This window comes from Taeniopygia guttata, chromosome 3 (assembly GCF_048771995.1).
Source record: "Taeniopygia guttata chromosome 3, bTaeGut7.mat, whole genome shotgun sequence".
Taxonomy (NCBI): Eukaryota; Metazoa; Chordata; class Aves; order Passeriformes; family Estrildidae; genus Taeniopygia; species Taeniopygia guttata.
The window spans coordinates 96,453,164-96,470,688 of NC_133027.1; the positions used below are offsets into that span (position 1 = coordinate 96,453,164).

At 63.7% G+C, this 17,525-nt stretch overlaps 2 protein-coding genes across 2 annotated transcripts; both read right to left on the reverse strand.

The window, feature by feature from the left end:
• Window positions 1-168: 168 nt before the first annotated feature.
• LOC100222956 (cullin-9) lies at window positions 169-15,425 on the reverse strand. Its single transcript, XM_030268912.4, has 30 exons — window positions 15,339-15,425; window positions 13,905-14,543; window positions 11,526-11,680; window positions 10,642-11,160; window positions 10,380-10,515; window positions 9,994-10,184; window positions 9,177-9,549; window positions 8,760-8,961; window positions 8,305-8,512; window positions 8,015-8,208; window positions 7,671-7,888; window positions 7,294-7,525; window positions 6,796-6,901; window positions 6,268-6,495; window positions 6,014-6,104; window positions 5,775-5,946; window positions 5,493-5,598; window positions 5,230-5,325; window positions 4,967-5,142; window positions 4,324-4,457; window positions 4,068-4,244; window positions 3,721-3,836; window positions 3,107-3,289; window positions 2,604-2,761; window positions 2,106-2,316; window positions 1,832-1,997; window positions 1,564-1,709; window positions 1,269-1,386; window positions 634-830; window positions 169-551 (listed from the first exon to the last, which is right to left on the reverse strand). The coding sequence occupies exons 2-30, from the start codon at window positions 14,527-14,529 to the stop codon at window positions 261-263; spliced, it is 5,925 nt and encodes a 1,974-aa protein (XP_030124772.4). The 5' UTR covers window positions 14,530-14,543; window positions 15,339-15,425; the 3' UTR covers window positions 169-260.
• A 458-nt stretch (window positions 15,426-15,883) lies between these two features.
• Window positions 15,884-17,479, reverse strand: MRPL2 (mitochondrial ribosomal protein L2). The gene is given in 6 exon segments (NM_001245740.2): window positions 15,884-16,128; window positions 16,218-16,291; window positions 16,608-16,718; window positions 16,808-16,923; window positions 17,011-17,152; window positions 17,224-17,479. Coding segments are annotated over 6 exon segments (906 nt in total). The 5' UTR covers window positions 17,474-17,479; the 3' UTR covers window positions 15,884-15,915.
• Window positions 17,480-17,525: the final 46 nt, after the last annotated feature.

Below are 17,525 nucleotides of genomic sequence, written 5' to 3' on the forward strand. Positions count from 1 at the left end.
CATGACTCAGCGCAGCTGGGAGAGAAAAAAATTTGGGCAGGGTGCAGCTACTACCACCACTCCACCAAGCACAACTGTCAGGGCTGCTTGAGCACATGGGTATGGCCTGGCCACACTCCCAACCATGGACCAGCTGAGCTCTCCAACAGACTACACGGTGGAACTGGGTGGAGCTTGGCTCATTTATTTAAATAAAACTCACATGTGTTTAGGAAGAGATAGACTGGATTCAACCTGAGTTCTCCCAGCCAGGTCCTCATCTACCTGAATGTGGAAAAAGTCTGTCTCTTTTCAGGGACAGTAGAGGCCAGGCTTGCTGCTGTCTTGATCTCTACAGTCTGGAAGGCAACCTGTGGCTGGACCTGAGAAGTGGGGAGTGTTGTGGATTCAGCAGAGATGTATTCCAAGACATGAGGCTTCCCCTCCTGGCGCTGGAGATAGCCCTGGTTCAGCAGGTGCAGGATGCAGGACAGCACGTCCACACTGTGGCAGCAGAAGCTCAGGAACTGCACCCCTGGGCCCAGCTCGCCCTTCTGACAGGCATCGATCACCTACGGCAGCAAGGGAGCCCCACTGCAGTGGCTGCAGCCCCACGCAGCCCCTGTGCCCCCTCTGCCCACGCCACCCCCATACCCTGAACACCAGGTTGTCGATGTGCAGCTGCTTCTCCACCTTGAGGATGCGGGTGATGAGGCAGCACAGGACGTTCCTCTTCCTTTCCAGGGCGCTCACCTCGGCCCTCTCTGTCCGCAGGTACCTCTGCTGGGGCAGCAGCCTCAGCTGGCGGCCGGAGCTCTGGGCCAGGGCTGCCTGGTTCAGCCGCAGTGCACCTGGAGCCAGCCCCCAACCCAGGCTCAGCCAAGCCTCGAGCTGGGCCCTGAAGGAGCCCCAGGACACACGTGTGGCTGGGGGACCCAAGCTGGGCCTCCTGCAGCTGCCTGCACCGCGGCCACCCCAGCCCTGTCCCCAGCATGTGGCCCCAAGCCACAGCCATGCACACGGCCCCTGGCCCCAGCCCATACACAGACCTGAGACCCACCCACCCACGCTGACCCTGGCCCCATCCATGGCCCCGAGCCACACCCCACACATCACCCCCAGCCCTACATTGGCCTCAGGCCCCACCTTGACACACACCCCGTGCCCTGAGCACCAACACGTGGACCCAGCCCCTTCACCAGCCCTACAAAGCTCCTGCACCCCTAAGCCCAGCACCCCCTCGGGGTTCAGGCCAGCCCCTCCCCTGGGTGCCCCAGCCCTGCACTCACCCCCTGGCGTGCAGCTCCCCACCAGGATGCCCTGGCCATGGGTCAGCGGTGTCAGTGCTTGGTGCACCAGGTCAGCAGGGAGCCCTGTAGCCTGCAGCAGGGCCTCCACAGCCACCTCCTGCAGCACAGGGTGGGAGAGCAATGGCCAAGACTCACTGGCCACGGCCCTGCCTAAGAATGGGGTCCCGTGCCCCAAACACCGCTGGAGACCCCACCAGAAGGAAAGGGAGGACACAGCCCTGCCGTGCTCCAGCCTCCCCTGCCTCCCTGGCCCCATCGTGGCTCCAGCCCCTACCTGGGCGCTGTTGAAGCACAGCAGGATGTACATCTGCAGTGTGGACACGTGCAGAACGCAGTCTCCAAACTGCAGCTTGGCGTGGCCCAGCCACGTCCACTGCAGCCGACGGGGCTTTGTGCACTCCCAGCCCAGCTGGCTCTGGCCTGCCAGGGACAGTGTCAGTGCCAGGGACTGGGACCAGTCCTGCCAGGCACTCCCAGCCCACCACTACTTGTGGCTGAGCTGCCCTGGAGGGTCTGGGCACACCCCCGGCCACAGCACTCACTCTGCCGGCAGAAGTCAGCAAACTCATCCAGTGGGGAGCTCAGCACCGCCGGGAAAAACCTCCCAGGGTTATCCATGTAACACAGCGGGGAAACAGGCCAGCAGCGCGGGGACAGGGCCAGCACCTTCACCTCTGGCACGTCTGCCACTGCGGCTGTTCCCAGCACCTGGGCACAGGGGCACGAGGGCAGCTCAAGTCAGGCTCCGGGATCCCCGCAAGGAAAGCCGGCGGCCTCCGGCCTCCCACGGCCTCCCCACACCCCCTTCCCTCTCACCTCGTCCAGGCCCGTGTCCAGCTCCAGCAGCCGCTTATCCTGCTCCTGCAGCTGGAAGAGGCAGAACTGCCGCTGGAGCTCCTCCGACTCGGCCAAGTTGCTCAGCATATCTTGGGGAAAGCGGCTGGGGAAGCACAGCCCGATCTGCTCCACGATGCCTTCCTCCAGCCACGACGGCCCTTGTGTCAGGAGCCGGTCCCCCAGGTAGTGCCTGCCATGGCCACCAGCTTCAGTCAGGGCTGGCCCCGAGCCCCATGGCCATCAGCCACCCACCAGGAGACAGCCACAGGTCCGAGCCCAGCCGCATTCCACGGCACATGGCCCTGGCAGCACACACGTGTCCCCTCCCTGTCCCCAGCAGGGAATGTGATTCCACACACTGGCAGCACCCACAGGCCCTCTGCACTCCATGATCCCATAAAAGCAAAGCGGGAGCACCACTGCCACAGCAGGCCACGCTGCAGCAGGCCCCTGGTTCTGGAGACACAGCAGCCTCACCTGTAGAAGTGTTCAAAGCTGTGGGCAAACTCCAGGCCACTGAAGACGACAAAGGGCTCCAAGAAATGCTGCAGCCGCTCCAGAGGCCCCGTGCTGCCCGCAGCCCTGCGGAGCTCCTGGATCTGCACGTCAAGGTAGCGGGCAAACTGCTCACTCACCTGCGAGGGACAGGGCTGGCTGCAGACAGGACTCACCAGGTGCCCACAGGGCCGGGATGGGGGAATGTCCCTGCAGGGAGCAGCTGGGAAACTCTGGCACACCCAGGGAGGGACCGAGGGTGCCCAGGCACCAGCCCAAGGCCGGAGTGTGCCAGGGCCGGGCCCGCCCTGGGATGAGCACCACGCACCTGAGCTGGGCACCATCCGGGGTGCCAGGGCAGGGCTCTGTGGCTCAGAGGGAACAGGACACCACCCACCCAGAGCTTGCCCCAGTGCCGTGGGCCAGGGCAGCTCCCCAGCCCTCGCCCAGGGCCACAGCACCGGGGCCGCGCTCCCTCGACTCACGTGCAGCGCAGTCAGGAAGGAGAGCTGCAGCAAAGCCCCCGCAAAGCCCTGGCCCAGGGCCAGCACAAAGGCGGCCTGCTGCCCAAAGAGCTCCTCCGTGGCCCCGCGCAGGCGCCGGTACAGCCGGCAGTAGCGCTCCGCAAGGTCCGGCGCCTGCCCCGCCGCCTCCAGGAACCGCTGCACCTGCGGGAGCAGCGCCAGGGCTGAGCCCGCGGCAGGACGTGCCCCTGAACATCCCCAGCCCTGCCCTGCGACACCAAGTGCCTGGCTCCCTGGGACTCGGGGCCCTGCTGCTGCTGCTGCTGTGGGGCTGCCAAGGTGGGAGCGCAGCTCTGAGGGCCGGCCAGGGGCTGTGGGGCACTATGGACACGCAGCAGCAGCCCAGCAGGAAAGAACAGCCTGGCACCGGACCTGTCTCCTGGCCTGGCTGACACTCGAGCCGTGCCAGCATGACAAGCACAGCAGGGCTGTCCCCACATCGCTCCAGGCTCTGTGGAGGCCAGGTACAGCCCTCTGCCTTCCCCATGCTCCCAGGGCACTGCCAGACCCCGCTCCCTGCTCCAACCACCCAGGGAAGGTCCCACACCCCTCCCAGTCAGCCCTCCAAGCTCTACCTGCTGCTGCACCACACCACGCCAGCACTGCGAAATCCCCCACAGGCCTCTCGACTTCTCCACCACTGCTTTTGCAGTCCTGGCTGGCACCTCCTTGTTCTTCCTTTCCTTCCCACCTGCCAAGGGTCAACCTCAGGCTCAGTCTGGCTCCATGAGCAGGCCCCGCACACTGACCTACCACAGCAGGGCTGAGGGGACGCTGGAGAGGCACGGCCACTGCTGGGGCATGACCACAAGCATGAGCATGACCTGAGCATGACCCGGCTCAGGAGCCTCTGCGCCATAGGATGCTCCCCAGAGGAGCCCCAGGGCCACAGCCTGGCACTCTGGAGCAGCCTCTGGCTCACCAGCTGCTCTGGTCTCCTCTGGCTCGGGGCCGCCGGGGTCCACGTGCACCAGGAGCTGGGTCAGGCGCCGCACGCAGGAAGCAAAGGCAGCCCTGTGTCCCGGGGCACGGCGGGGCAGCTCCACGCTCTCCAGGTACTCAGTCAGCAGCCAGCCCAGGGGACTGACACCATCAGGGTCTGCGAGGCCAACCAGACTCAGAGCCAGGTGCCTCTGCCTGGGGCACGGCACAGGTGGGTCCCGGAGAGCGCAGGGTACCTGGGCTGGTGATGCTCTGCACCAAGGGGTTCACCAGGGCCTCCCAGAACGTCCTGCCCAGTGCCCGGGCTGCCTCGTTGTCGGGAAGGAAGCAGTTGGCAAAGCCCTGCTCGTGCCGCAGCGCCCGGTTCAACCTGCAACAGCAACCGGGCAGCACACGGTGCCAAGGGCTGGAGAACTCCCATGGGAAAGCAGAGCGCAGTGGTGGCTCCCTGCTCTGCCCTTTGCCAAGGCATGATGGCTCGCTGGCCCCACTAGCCCCCAGCAGCCAGGGAGAGCCCCTTGCTGTCTCTGGGGCCTGCCCCCAATGGCCCTTGGGGCCCTCGCCCCTCCTGCCAAATGGGGGCTGGGCAGTGCCTGTGGCCACGAGATCCTGCTGTGCCTGGCCAACCTCTGTCAGGACGTGCCAGCCCTGGGGGGACCGGCATCCTGCTCTAGGGGGGTAGCCCAGCTTAAACCCAGATGACCCCAAGGTGGCCCCGGCCAGGAAGGATCTCTGGTGGCCAGGAAGGAGCAAGGGCCCCTCCCATCCAGGTGGCACAGCCAGCTGCTCCTTTCCCAGCCCTGCAGTCCCCTCACAGGCTGTCAGCCATGTCCCCCCGGGACACCAGGGATGCGATGGCACAGCCGGGACACGACTCACCTGCCAAAGAGCTGCAGCAGCCGCCCCCGGTCCCGGCAGATCTCCTGGCTCCAGGCATGAGCCCGAGCAGTGCAGGAGAGGAACGTCCGCCGGCACAGCTGCTCCTTGAAGATGGGCCAGAAGGTGGGCTTGGGACCCAGCACCTCGATGCCACGCACGCGTGTGTCGATGCCACCCTACAGGACAGCGGGACCCTCAGTTCCTGGGGCACAGCCCCAGCGCCCCACACTGCCCGCTCCCAGGCCCAGCCCCGGCTCCCCTACCTGCTGGCACCGCTTCACCCGGATCTGGATGATGGGCCAGAAGCGGGTCATGTTCTCCAGCAGGATCACTCTGCTGTCCGAGGGCAGGATGGTCACCTGCAGGGAGGCATCAGCCCTCAGCGAGACAGGCAGCCCAAGGAGGATCCCACAGCGCAGCTCCTGCCATTCCCACCTCCCCGAGGGCACCTCCCAGGGCCTCACACCACAGCCACACCTCCACGGGGCACGGCAAGGACCAGCCCGCCACTCCCACGGGGACTCACCGCATTGAGCTCCGTCCTGATGGTGGCAGGGCTGTCCCCACCCAGCACCACGACCCTCGATGGCATATAGCTGGAGTCCTCGCTGGCCACCAGCATGCTCAGCTCCCTGCAGCACAGCAAACACGGGGCTGCCCGGCCATCCCCGCCTCCCTGCCCTAACCCTGACAGCACCACGCCCTGCCCGTCAGTCCTGCTGCCCCCAGGACGGGGACACTGTGGCAGGGCTGGCACAGATCCCCAAAGCCCTCTCCTCCACACACAGCCCTGCTGGCCCTGCCCCACCTGATCACCACTCCACACTGCATGTGCACAGTGATGAAGTGGGAGCCGGTGCTGCCGTTTGACTCCCAGTAGGTCCTGGGGTTCCTGTCCGTGAGCTTGCTGGCCTGGTGTAAGTTGGAAGAGACCTGCACCTTCTCCCAGCACTTGTCCTCCTTCACCTCCATGCTGGAGCCTGTGGGCAGAGCACAAGGAGCTTCCAGCCACCAAGCCTGGGCTCAACTCCCCCTGCCTCCACTCACCTTGGCATAGGTTGTGCAGGAAGACATCAAAGAAGGGGATGCTGATGGGCTGCTGGCTCCGGCGGTGCTCCTCAATCTGTCCCAGGACCAGCTGTGGGATGGGTCAAGGCTCTTACCAGGGGCCCCAGGTCCTCCTCCCCTCAGCCCCTGCAGGGCTGTGCCAGGCAGAGAGCACAAGGCCGTCCCTCAGCAGCAGGGACAGCCTGACGCCCCCAGACCCAAATCCTCAGGCAGCTGTGCCTCCCCAGGCTCACCTGGATGCAGCCAGCCAAGATGCTGCTCATCAGCTTCTTGTAGAGGCCGGCGTACTTCTCACACTCCGTCACCAGGTCGAGCAGGGCCGGCGCCAACGCTGGGACTGTGCTGTGCTTTTCCAGGGCTTTGGACAGAGCCTCGTGGGTGCCCACGTGGCACATCACCACCACACAGTCCTTGCTGGCACTGCCCAGGCGGTGCAGGAAGCCAACGACCTCCTGCAGCACCTACTGAGATGCAGCTGTGAGCAGACGTGGGGCACTGCTGGCAACTCCCCAGGGCCCCCCAGCAGCCGGAGCTGCAGCTCCATTCCCCTCATCCCAGCCCCACCAGAGCCTGGCCAGGCACAGCCAGACTGGGCACAGGGCCACCAGGTCACGGACACGGCCAGGACAGCCGCTCCCCACCTCTCCCAGCACCTCAGACACAAGGCCAGGCTGCCACCCGCGGGGCCCTGCTTGCCCAGCCTGGCTGAGGCACAGCCAGCACAGCCACCCTGCCTGCCGGGAGTCCCGGGGCCCCCTCACCTCCCAGCTGCTGCTGTGGGTGATCAGGAAGGACACACAGGGCTCCACACACTCATGCCAGGGCAGCACATCCTCCTCGTAACTGTCCAGGAACTTGTTCAGGATCCTGGGTGACACAGGGGGCCTGCTCAGGCCGGGGCACAGGGACAGCAGTGCTACAGGCAGCCCTGCTTCCCTGCCCCACCTGGAAGGCACCTCTCAAGGACTGGGAACCAAGGCTCCCCTGGCATCTTGCACACCCCACCAGCACCCAGGCATGTCCTCTGCTGCCCTGTATGTCCCCACCAGCACCCAGGCACAGCTGCTGTGGCTCCACATGGCCCTGTGCCCCAGGACACACCAATCAACACCTGCCTACGGGCTGGGGTGAGCCTGTCCCCAGTGAAGAACATCCCCACCAGGGCCCACAAACATGCCCTGGGTCTCCCCAGCATGACCACCAGCACTCACACACCTGCTCAGGGGGTCCCAGACTCCCCCCAGTCGCCCTGCACCCACCTGAGGATGCTCAGGCTCACGGCCTTCTCTGTCCCCAGCAGCTCCAAGCTGCGCAGCAACAGCCTGAAGCAGCTGTGGTCCTGCAGCAGCTGGGCCACCTGGCCACAGGGAACAGGGCCTTCGCTGCACAGCTGCCGCTCCAGGGCCACCACCACCTCCTTGGACAAGCCGCCATCGTCCAGGCCACCCAGCAGCACCTGCACACCCTTCGGGTCCAACAGGACCTCTCTGCCTGCCATGACAAGGACACGTGAGCCCAGCCCAGGCACTCACTCCAGCGGCAGCAGCCCCTCAGGGTGCTCTGCCCTGCCGGGCCAGGCAGCCCTGCCCGTGGCACCCACGGGGCCGTGGCACGGGCAGGGTGGGCAGCACGGTACCTGCTCCCTCCGGGCCCGGGGGCAGCCCGTGCTCCGCCAGGCGATTGATGGCGCTGAGGGCCAGCACTGCCTGGGGGCAGCCGCTGCTCTGCCCGGCCCTCCAGCAGCTCTGCAGCACCGCCGGGAGATCGCAGCACGCCAGCTGCTCCGCCAGGCCCCGGTGCCCATCCATCAGCATGTTCACCACCAGCAGCCCGTTCTGCACCCCTGAGGAGCCCCTGCGGGGACACAGCCGTGCCACTCTCCTCCCCCAGGCACAGAGCCTCCCCTGCACCCACAAGCCACCTGCCCGCCCTGCCCATCCTTCCCCCCAACCTCAGCCGCTCTCCACACTCTGCCCCTACCCTGGGACCCTCTGCATGGTGCTCAGGGCAGCAGGGATGCTGCTCAGCAGGCCGGCAGAGCCCTTGCTGGAGGCAGAGCCGATGCTGGCAAAGATCTCCCGCATCATCTGTGCGTCGCCGTGGTTCCAGGGCAAGCACTTCCCACCGGCACCTCCCGGCTCAGCGTCCGCAGCTCCCACCAGCACCTTCAGGGCCTGCGAGGAGGAGAGCGGCGCACAGGGAGCGGCCCCTCCGCCACGCCCGGGGCAGCCAATGCACCCCTGCGCACCCCCGCATGCCCCGGCACTCACCGCCAGCCCGGCCTGCTGCACCAGGGCGGAGCAGCCGTGCTGCTGCATGCAGGCCAGCACGGCCCGCACGCCGCCCTCCGTGGCAAAGGGCACCCGCCACTCGTACCGGGCCAGCAGCACGGCCAGCAGCCGCAGCGTCACCGCCACCAGCGCCTTCTCTGCCACCTCCGTGCTCAGCAGCTCCACTGACACCTGCACCAGCTTCTCCCTGCGTGTCACAGGACACCTCAGGCAGAGCCCCCTTGGGCCCTGACAGCCACCTCCTTCCTGCCCACGCTGCAGCTGGGACAGCCCTGCCAATGAGCCTGCCTGGGACAAAGGGACACAAAACCCACCTTTCCTCTTGCACGTACCACCCTTCACACTCCCGCTCTCCCAGCTCAGCACGCTCCCCCACCCTGCCCACAGGGCCCTCTCCAGGCAGCAGGAGGAGTGCGCAGCACCCCAGCACTCACCCAGCTCTCCCGCTGCCCAGCCCGCCCTGGGCTGTGCCGACTTGCTGCTCCGACTTGGGCTCCTCCTCCAGCATCTTCAGGATGTGCTTGAGCCCAGCTAAGCGCAGCCCCACCGCTGAGCTGCTGCTCTGGATCACCTCCGCCACAGCCGCAACCTCGGCCAGCGAGCCGCTCTCACTCAGCCCCTTGGAGCCGCCCAACGCTGGCCAGAGGGACGGAGGCGTCAGGACAGCCTGGAGGTGACACCTCCAGCAGCTCCCAGGGCGCCACACCCCCACACACCCAGCACCCACAGGCACCCCCACTTCAGGCAGCCCTGGCTCATGGCCCCATGCCCTGCCCAGAGCCTTCCCCTGTGGAGGCAGCAGTGCTGCTGCCAGCACTGCACCTGCGCCCCAGCGTGCGGCAGGACATCACCTTGGCTCTGCTCCTCCGTCACCTCTGGCAAGAACAGCCCTTCCCTCTCCAAGAGCTCGCTGAACAGCTGGGAATCCGACTTCACTGCCGCTTCACTGCAGCCTTGGGGTGGCCCTGGGGCTGCAGAAAGGTCTCCCTCCGCTGCCTTGGCCATTGTGCCTTCAGGGCCGGTGCTCCTGTCACCCTCTGAGGATGCTGTGGTGCTCCCTCCACCATCCTGCTCTGCCCCTCTCCCGAGGAAGTGTCTGGCATAGACACGGGAGCCACGCAGGTCACGCAGAGAGATGCCCTGGCACCGCTTCTCCAGGACCTGCAGCACCTTCTGGGCCAGCTCCACAGGTACCGACAGCTGCATCAGGGCTTCTTCATCCACCTGTGACAGCCACACCCACGGGGGCAAGTTCATCTTGGCCTCGCCACGCACCCCACGGCCCTTGTGGCAGCCACTGGCACAACGGACAGAAAGGCTGCACCACCAGAGGTGCCCAGGGCCACTCCCCACTGCCACCCTCCCCTGCCTGTCCCCAGCCCACACCTCCCCACCCGTGCTCACCACCCAACTGCAACTGGCAGAATGACCCCACGGCCTTGCCTCACCTGCCCAAGCCCTGCTGGACACTCACTCTTCCAGTCAGGGGACACTGCCTTTCCCCTCATCTCCACTCACTGCTCTGCTGGGCCAAGCTCTCCAAGCTTCTGCCCCGTTCAGGCTGTCCCTGCACAGCTCACACTTGCCATCTCCTCTGGGCCTGCTCCTTTCCCTAATGCTCCCTTTGCTCCTCCCTCCCATCTCCCTGCTGCAGGCACTGGCCCCTACCTGCTCTCCCTGGTGCTGCTGGATCAGACAGGTGATCTCTTTCTGCTCCTGTGCTCCCAGCTTCCTCACAAAGAAGAGCAGCTCCCACCACTCGGCACGGCTCAGTGTGTCTGCAGCCTTGGGCAGCCGCTGCCCCAGGTAAGGCAGGGAGTACAGCCCCCCCAAGGGCTTGCACAGGAATGGCTGTGGAACTGCAGGGGAGCAGAGCAAGGAAGGGCACTGTCAACTCTGCCAACTCCCCCGTCCTCTGCTGCACACTCCTCATTCTCCAAGAAAAGAGCTCATGCTGGGCAGAAGAGGTCCCCAGCTTGTTGGGAGAAAGGAAGGTGACAGGAGGGCAATGGGAGAGTTGGAACAGGCTTGAAGGAGACCGATGGGCTGCTCACCTGCTCTCAGTCTGTGGTTTCGTGTCAGGGTATTCACCTTCTCCTGGCCCTCAAGCTCCTTTTGTTCTGAAGGGCCAATGATCTCAACCATGTGCCAGTGAACCCAGTACGTACAGCCCAGAGCTTGCCAGTACACCTGAAGAGGAGAGCCCAGAATACACCCAGCTGCTAGAAGGCAAGCCCAACCCCACTGCTCCCATGCAAGGCTGCACAAGAGAGCAGACATGCCCCTTGGCAGCACCTGCTCCCCCAGCAGCATTACCTGCACCGGGGGCATGCCATCATTGCTGCGGCGGAAGTCGCCTTCATCGCCAGCGCTGACCTGCTCGTAGTCCTCGAGCATGCGCACCCGCATGCCGCTCACCAGCGTGGCCTGCACGTAGTCCACGTAGCTGCTGCGGCTCGGGAAGGCCGAGCGCGTCTTGAAGGTCACAGGCTCCTTCACTGGGGACGTGGGGGCTGCTTCGGCAGCAGTGCTGGCTGGGGTCTTGTGCTGGAAGATGGAGCGGGCAGGGCGAGGCTGCAGGTCCCGCTGGGGCAGCGGCTCTGCCTTGTGCCTGTGGCTCCAGCCCATCACGTGCACCAGCTCCGAGATGAAGTTTGCCATGGCCATGCTGAACTCAAACTCCTGCTTCACACGGCTCCTCTCCTCAGGGACAGGGCCGGGCACAGCACAGCCCTGCTGCTCCTCTCCCTGCTCCACGCCACTGCTCAGCTTGTCCAGGAGAGAAGTCACACACAGGTAGCGCTTCACCAGCACAAACAGCTGCTTCCCAGGGATCTGCAACAAGCACAGCTCTCACACTCGGCCTGCAGATTACTTCCAGCCCCCGGCTCTCTCTGAGCCACCAGCTCATTCCCAGGCAGGCTCCCGTGAGAGCTCCGGACCAGCTGGCAGCAGCAGAGACCTCTCAGCCCACCCTCCCCTCCCTGCTCGCAGACCAGGCTCTCCAGGTGCCCCTGCACCACCCCCAGCCTCTCACCAGACCCAGCTCCTGTGCAGCTTTCCCACAGCCAGTCCTGCTCACCTGCCCACCTTCAGCTCCCCTCTTGTCCCAGACAAGCTGCCAGCCCTGGCCCCCACTCCCACCCCTCCTGGCCCCTCATGCCCCGCAGGCCCAGGGCTGGTGGCGGCTCTGTCACCACCTGCGGGAGGTGAATCCCCTCGAAGGACATGCAGTGCTCTGCAGAGGACGTGATCTCAGCAAACAGCTCCAGCAAGGCGCAGCGACTGTCAAAGTCCATGTGCTGCTCAATGCCGTCCTGCTGGCTCAGGGACAGCAGCACATAGGCCCGGCTCCCTGCAACAACAAAAACTCTTCAGCCCCAGAAAGGCAACCCTCACCTTACCTTCCCTGACAGAGACAGAGCTGCAGGGAAGGAACAGCTTTGCTGCTCAGTGTCACCTGACCCATGTTCTGGCCCTTCCCCTGGAGTGGCAACATTTTGCTCCACAGTGTATTTTTTCTACCCCTAAAGCTGTGAGATTCTCACAAAGCAGCAACCCCAAATAACTGATTCTAGAACAGGGTACCAGGGAAGAAAAGAAGTCAGGTTTTAAGCTGAATCAGCCCCTCATCTGCCCCACTGCAGAGCTGCGAGAACTCAGGCACTAGGACAGGGAAAGTCACATCTCCTGTGGGATACACCACAACCAGCAACATTCCAGGTGCACCCAAGTCTCATCAGGCACTTCCAAGCCATGGCAGCTCCTCTTAAATGAGAGAACTGGGTGAGGACCAGCCTCTACAGACCAGGGCTGTGTCAAGCCCTTTGGCACTGGTTTTCATTGCAAGGGTACACGGAAGGAGATTTTTCTGCTCCTCTAAGTGTATCAAGTCAAGGACCTTTTCACTGCAAAAAGTCAAAGTAAGAAGGAAACCATAAACAAGAACATGAAGAATCACAAACCTGACTGACAAATGCTAATGGATGCAGTGAGGGGAAACAAATCTGGTCAGTCATAACAATTAGTAAGGACATCTGGACAACAATTAGTAAGGACATCTGGCATGTGAGAATGATTGTTTTTCTGTAAGATTATCTGATTAATTGGAATTGGCAAGGAACACAAAAGGGGGTGCAGAGAAAGGGCCATAAAAGGTGCCAGTCATGTTTAAACCATGGCTGATCAGTGTGTTTGTTTGACAGCCCTGTACCTGACTGACAGTTTGTCCTACTTTCTTATTGAATCTTTACTTAGTCTCTCTACCCTGTGTGCGTGCTGCAAAGACCGAGTGCCAGCTGCTGGTGAGACCTGCATGAGCAGCATTTGGTACCACGAACCAGAGCCTCACTGAGGGTGTGGGAGCCCCGTGGAGTCAGTCAGTGGAGTGAGTGACAGCTGGAGGTGCCATCACTCTCTGGATCAAATCATGGATTTGAGCTTGGTGTGCCAGTTATCAGGAAGATTGGTGTACAGCTGACCCAGATCAAATTACTCAGTTCTGATCAGGTGTGTAGGAGTCCCTGGCCTGACATGCCAGCTACTGTGCAAGGGTCAGCTCCAGTGCTAGTGCCTGGAGTTGGGGGATCCTCGGTCATCAGCCACTGGGGAGAGAACAGTCTGAGTTCTGAAGAACAGCTGCTGCAAGGGAGGCAAGTGAGGAGTTCAGCACCAGCAGCTGAAGCAGGACTGCAGTGCCTGAGGCCAGTGGGAAAGGGTGACTGTCTGCATCTTTCCCAACCCTGCTGTGCATGTAACTCATCAGCAAAGCTTCACACTGGAATAGCAAGGAGGAGGTCCTGGATCCAGACCAAGGTATGAGGTGGGTGGTGGGTGTGCTGGAAGTCCCAAGGGATGTGTTAATGTGAACTGTGGAACAAAAGTGCTACAGGTTTACTAGCAAGTAGCAGGCTTTAACAATGAGCAGGGGGATCCCTGAGACTGGTAGAAGGGCTTGGATCCAGGCACATGCTCAGGAGAGAGGGGCCATGCCGGTACCCAAGGGATCCACGAATGTGTGTGTACTTTTGAACCTGGAAAATGCAGCATGTGCTGGCTGCAGTGACCTGTCTCTGCTGGACGAAGAGCAGGAGGGGACATGGCTGGCTGTGCTTGTGTTTATGTGAGTGCTGTAAGTGTGTGCTGTCAGAGTCCTGCCTGTGTCTGTGCAACAGGATGGGCAATCAGCTTTGCTACTGGTTGAACCTGCAAATGGGAAACTTGCAAATGACATCTGCATCTCTCAGTTTGAGAAACTACAGATTCCCCAGGCTGGGCTCCAGCAGTGGAGCAGGAGAGGTGCTGGGGCTGCCAGAGGAGCCTTTACATTCCTTCACACTCCTAACAGTTAATCAGCATCCCAGCTCAGAAACCTGGCAGGGGAAAGAGTTTCTAACTCCAAGAGCGGTGCAGACAACTGCAACCATGGAAGTCTGGAAGATCCACACTGATTCTTCCCCTTTTGCCAAGAAGCCCCGAGACATGCTGCTTCCCAGGCATCTCACCCCTCCCAAAGGCCTGGCACCCCTCAGCTGCCCAGCAACCCCTCCTCAGTGGCACTGAGCAGGAGCAGCCCCCACCTGCATCGTGTGCACCCAGAGCGCGCAGCATCTCGCCGGCACTGCGGCGGATCTGCTTCTCCCTGTGGCACAGCATCCTCGTCAGCAGCTCCAGGGCTCCCGCCTCCCTGAAGGCGCCTGCCAGGGAGCCAATGCTGGCGTAGGCACCCAGCACGTGCACCGTGCTCAGGATGGAGCACTCGGGTGTCCCGGCCTCGGCCACCTGGCGCCCGGCTCGCTGCACCAGGCTCCTGACATCGGCCTTCATCTCCAGCAGCGAGGCTTCATCCAGCGAGGCTTCGGCCAGCGAGGCTTCATCCAGCGAGGCATCCACGGCCAACAGACCGGGCGCCTTCTCCTCTTTCAGCCTTGGCCCTTCCAGCCTCCTCTGGCCCAGCAGTGCCGGGCAGCTGGCACAGACCTCTTCTGCAGACATCCACATGGAGATGTTCTCTGCCTCGGTCTCTCCAGGGGAGGCACTGCTGCCTCCCGCTGCTCTCTCTTCCAAGCTAACAATGTTCCACCGCACCAGGTATTCCGGACGGTCGTCATGGCCTCGCCGCTGCCGGAGCAGCTTCTCTGGGCGGGCCTGCAGCTTGGGCCCCAGCTGCACAAGCAGGGTGCCATTGTGCTTCTCATTCACCATGGCAGCAGATGTGTCTGCAGAGACAGAGGGGAAGCAGGAGCTGGGGAGAGGTGGCTGAGGCATGCTGTGGCTAGAGAGCCATGTTCCTGTGTATCACAGTGCTGGTGATATGGCAATGCAGCCATAAAAATGTGCTTTTATACCGGCTGTACTCAGGGACAGCGCTGTACAACCCTAACACAGCAAGTATGAGATATGGCTTACTTTCTCCTTGGAAAGCTGCATATAGTTACAATATAACAGGGCAAAACACAGTGATTTCTGGACTGTCCAACAGACTGCAGGCACGGCAGGAATACGGACAGCAGTGCCCAGGAAGGACAGCTTTCCCCAGGAAGCTTAGCTATAACACCTGGCTGCGTGCTGATGGAACGAGCTGCCCGAGGCAGGCAGAGCCCACATGCAGGATCAGGAGGCCAGCGCCAGCCTGCGCTGGAGGGCTCCGCTGCATATGGCCCAGCCGGGACCGGGACACGGTGAGGGACAGGCCTGTGCCCGGGCACTCATGCTAAAGGCAGGCGGCGCGGCACTGCCATCCCCGTGGAGAGTGTTCGTGCCGGCCGGCCGCGCCAGCGGCAGCACCAAAGCTCCTTCCAGGCGCGGGCAAAGCGAGAGCTCGCCGGGCACCGAGCACTGGACCCGGCCCGGTTCGCTGCAGCACGTCTTGTCCGGCCGGCCGGAGGCCGCGACCGAGGCCTCCCCTAAACGGCCCGGGCCCGTCCCGGGCCGGCTCCGCTCAGGGCGCTCCCGGCCGCGCCCGGCCCGCCGCCCTCCCTCCGCCGGGGGCCGCGCCGAGGCCGCCGCGTTACCTCCGGCACCGCTCCCGCGCCGCTCCGGCCGCGGCGCCTGCGCCGACCCCGCCCGACGGCGGCCGTGAGGGCTGGGCACGGCGGCGGCAGCGCGGAGCTCGGCGGGCGCTGGGGCTGAGGGAGGCGCAGAGGGACGGGCAGGGTGGGACAGGGAAGGCGGCGAGGGAAGGACGCAGCGGCGGCCGGCGGTAGAAGTGGGGCCAGGGAGCAGTGAGGCGCTGCCGGGGCTGGGAGGAGCTGATGTCTGTGATTCGCAGCTTCCCAGTCACCTTGGCTGGAAGCCACCTTCCCGTCCGCTTGCCTTCACTCCTCTACAAGCTGAGGGTGAGAGAAGAGCTCGGGTGTCCTGCAGCTAGATTTGACACGATTGTGCCAATTGACCGCACCGGGCCACCCACCAACCTCAAACTCAAGCCAAGGCAATCCACAGCCCCACACTCATCTCTCCCACCAATCCCACTCCAGCCAGGGACTGAACACAGCAGAACCCGTGGGAAAGTGAGGAAAGGCCCTGTGCATAAAAGACATCAGTAATGCAACAGCAGTGGCATGAAAAACGCTTTATTTGCCCTGGGCATCACTCCACTGCTTTGACACGTGGCAGGTTGACATAGCTTTTCATGGGTGGGAGAGGCTTGATCTTGCGCCCAGCCCAGCCACCCTTGCGGTGCCACAAGCCCGTGTGTGGGCGCTTGCCCAGCCAGCGGTTCCGGCCTGCCTTCCCGATCACCCGCTTGTTGTGATCCACGTTGGACACGCGGCCCACCGTGGCCACGCAGGTCTCCAGCACCTAGGGGACAGAGAAGAGCTGCAGGACTCTCTGGGGGCACACGGTTGTGTGCCCAGGCAGCCGAGCTAGAGGCAGCACAGCTCCTTTACCTGCATATGCCTTTTGGACGGCAGCTGCACGATGGCTGTCCCATTCACTTTCCGCAGCAGTACCCCACAAGTACCTGCAGCAGGCAAGAGAGGAGGCAGCTGCCTTGAGCAGCAGGACAAAGTATCTCACCCTGTGACAAGCACATCCCCATGCTGGTAACTCCCCAAAGGCCCCCACTATTGTACTGAATGCAGCACTTCTTGCTGAAGACAGAGCCTTGAGGAGTCAACGGGGCAGAGCTGCCCCTGCTTTTCAGAAGGGATGTGCTGCACTCTAACATAAGAAGAAGATGGCAAATCCCTGTCACAGGCCAGTGCTCCCCTACCATCCTCTCCACCTGTGCTCAGTCAAACCCCTACAAGCAGTGGGTTTCCTGTGTGGGGACATACCAGCTGCCCGGATGTACTGCGCTCCCTTCCCAGGGTGGCTCTCCAGGTTGCAGATCAGCGTGCCAACAGGCAGAGCCCCCAGTGGGTATGCATCCCCTTCACTGGCTGACACTGGAAGACAGAAGCTGACAAGTTGGGCAAGGAGCAGCCGATGAGCCCTTGGCAAGACCAGCACAGCTGCCCCTGGCCCTGGCGTGCACCTGCCATCCTACTAATGTGAGGTGAGTTCGTGATGCTGTTCCCTGGCTGCATGTTCTCCGTGGCAATGATCCAGCGCTTGCGGTTGCCGCCAGCCACCAAGGCGATGTTAGCCGACCTGTACGGAGAACCCGCGGCGGGTGAGCAGGGGGCCAGGCCGGCGCTACTGCCCGGGCCCGGGGCCGAGCCCGCACCCCGCACTCGCCTGCAAGGGTCGTATCGGACGCTGATGACCTTCTCGGTGAAGGGCTCCGGTGGGGCCCCCTCCTCGTAGCGCAGGCGCTGGAAGTCGATCATGCGGTAGCGCCGCTTGTGTCCCCCACCGATTCCCCGCACACGGACGCGGCCTGCGGGACAAGGGAGCGGCTGCATGCGGGATCTCCCACGCCCAGCCGGCCCCAGCAGCCCGCCCGCCCACCTGTGTGGTCGCGGCCGCCCGTCTTCTTCATGCCCACGGGCCGCACGGTGTACTTGGCCCGGCACTTCCACAGCGGGTCGGTGGTGCAGCGCGGCGCCGAGCCGCCCAGCCCGCGGCAGGCGGCAGGCGCCGACACCGGCCCCGGCAGCCAGGGCTGGGGTCCGGACGGCAGCGGCGGGGGCCGGACCCGGCGGGGGCCCGCCGACAGCAGGAGCGCGCCGAAGGCGCGGCAGAGCCCCAGCGCCGCCATGGCCACGGAAAGGCGCCGCCGGACGGGGCGGGGCCGCCGCGGGCCTGACCTG